The 1095-nt window shown below is 71.5% G+C and overlaps 1 protein-coding gene across 1 annotated transcript in view; it reads left to right on the top strand.

The window, feature by feature from the left end:
* Positions 1-1095, top strand: part of SERTAD4 (SERTA domain containing 4) — a 32051-nt gene that overhangs the window by 9092 nt on the left and 21864 nt on the right. Inside the window, exons 4-6 of the mRNA XM_012734208.1 lie at positions 19-166; positions 357-502; positions 769-859. Of these exons, the coding sequence (XP_012589662.1) occupies positions 19-166; positions 357-502; positions 769-859 (385 nt within the window). The remainder of the gene's footprint in view (positions 1-18; positions 167-356; positions 503-768; positions 860-1095) is intronic.

Below are 1095 nucleotides of genomic sequence, written 5' to 3'. Positions count from 1 at the left end.
CCCCCCCCCCCCCCGCAGGCCCCACTCCCAGACCTGGCCCCGACAGCCCGTGCAGCGGACCCCAAGCCCAGCACCCGCAGCCCCGGGACCTCACCCACTGCCCCCAGGGGCTGTGTCCCAGCCGTGGGCACCCAGGGCTGACCGGGAGCTGCAGGGTGACCTCTCTGTAGGTGGGTGAAGGAAGTTAGGGGCCCTGCACCCCCCAAGCCCCACAAACATAGACCAGCTGTACAGCTCTTGTTGGGGGCCAAGGTCTAGGTCAGGTCTTCAAGGTGCCCAGGGAGACGCTGCAGGCTGGCGCCTCAGGGCTGCACGGCACATCGCCCCAGGGGCACCCCGAGACACCCTCTTTTCAGGGGGGCCCTCAGGCCTCCTTCAAGCTGCTGCAGAGGGCTCTACAGTCCGGCCTCCGGTGTCCGGTGACGGACGGGGGAGCGTGGGCCGAGAGGCCAGCGCCTGTGCCCATCAAGATGCCCCCGCCGCTGCAGGACCCGAGAGGATGGTCATCCCCGCCAGGAGGCCACCCCGTCTGCAGCAGACCGGCCCACACCCCCCACCTTACCCCCCCCACACCGACGCGGCTGGGGCGCAGAGGGTGAGGGGGACGCTCCCCGTGAGCCCCGCCTGGGACACCCCGCGCTCGGCGCCCTCCCAGCCGGCACCCCGTCTCCGCGGCTGTTCTCGGGGCCCCGCTCAGGCCGACCCGGGGCCCGCGGGCAGCCCCGGCCCTGGCTGACCCACTGGCTTCTTCGTCCGTCACCTCCGCAGCGAATTCTGCACAGACGGGCAAGACGCGGACCCGCGGAAGCCCCCGCCGCCCCCCGGGACCCCAGCCCCTTCACGTGTTACCCGCACTCACGTAAGTCACCCCGACGCGGCCGTCCGCTGAGGCCTTTGTGTTCAAGTTTCCCAAAAGGACAAACCCAAGGCAGAAGGGAGCGGTGGAAACGGCGCCGGCAGAAAAGCCGCAGCCGAGAGAGTGTCCGGCCACGCTGCAAGTCCGGGGCGCGCGGGGAGCCTCTGCGCCCTGCTGGCCGGACACTGGGCTCTCACCGCCAGGAGCGCGACGGCGGTCAGTGGCCACCCGTCGGCAGA

Source organism: Condylura cristata, unplaced genomic scaffold (assembly GCF_000260355.1).
Source record: "Condylura cristata isolate star-nosed mole 26May11 unplaced genomic scaffold, ConCri1.0 scaffold00050, whole genome shotgun sequence".
Lineage (NCBI taxonomy): Eukaryota > Metazoa > Chordata > Mammalia > Eulipotyphla > Talpidae > Condylura > Condylura cristata.
The sequence above is the reverse complement of the archived record's forward strand: the minus strand, read 5'-3'. Positions and strand labels throughout refer to the sequence as shown.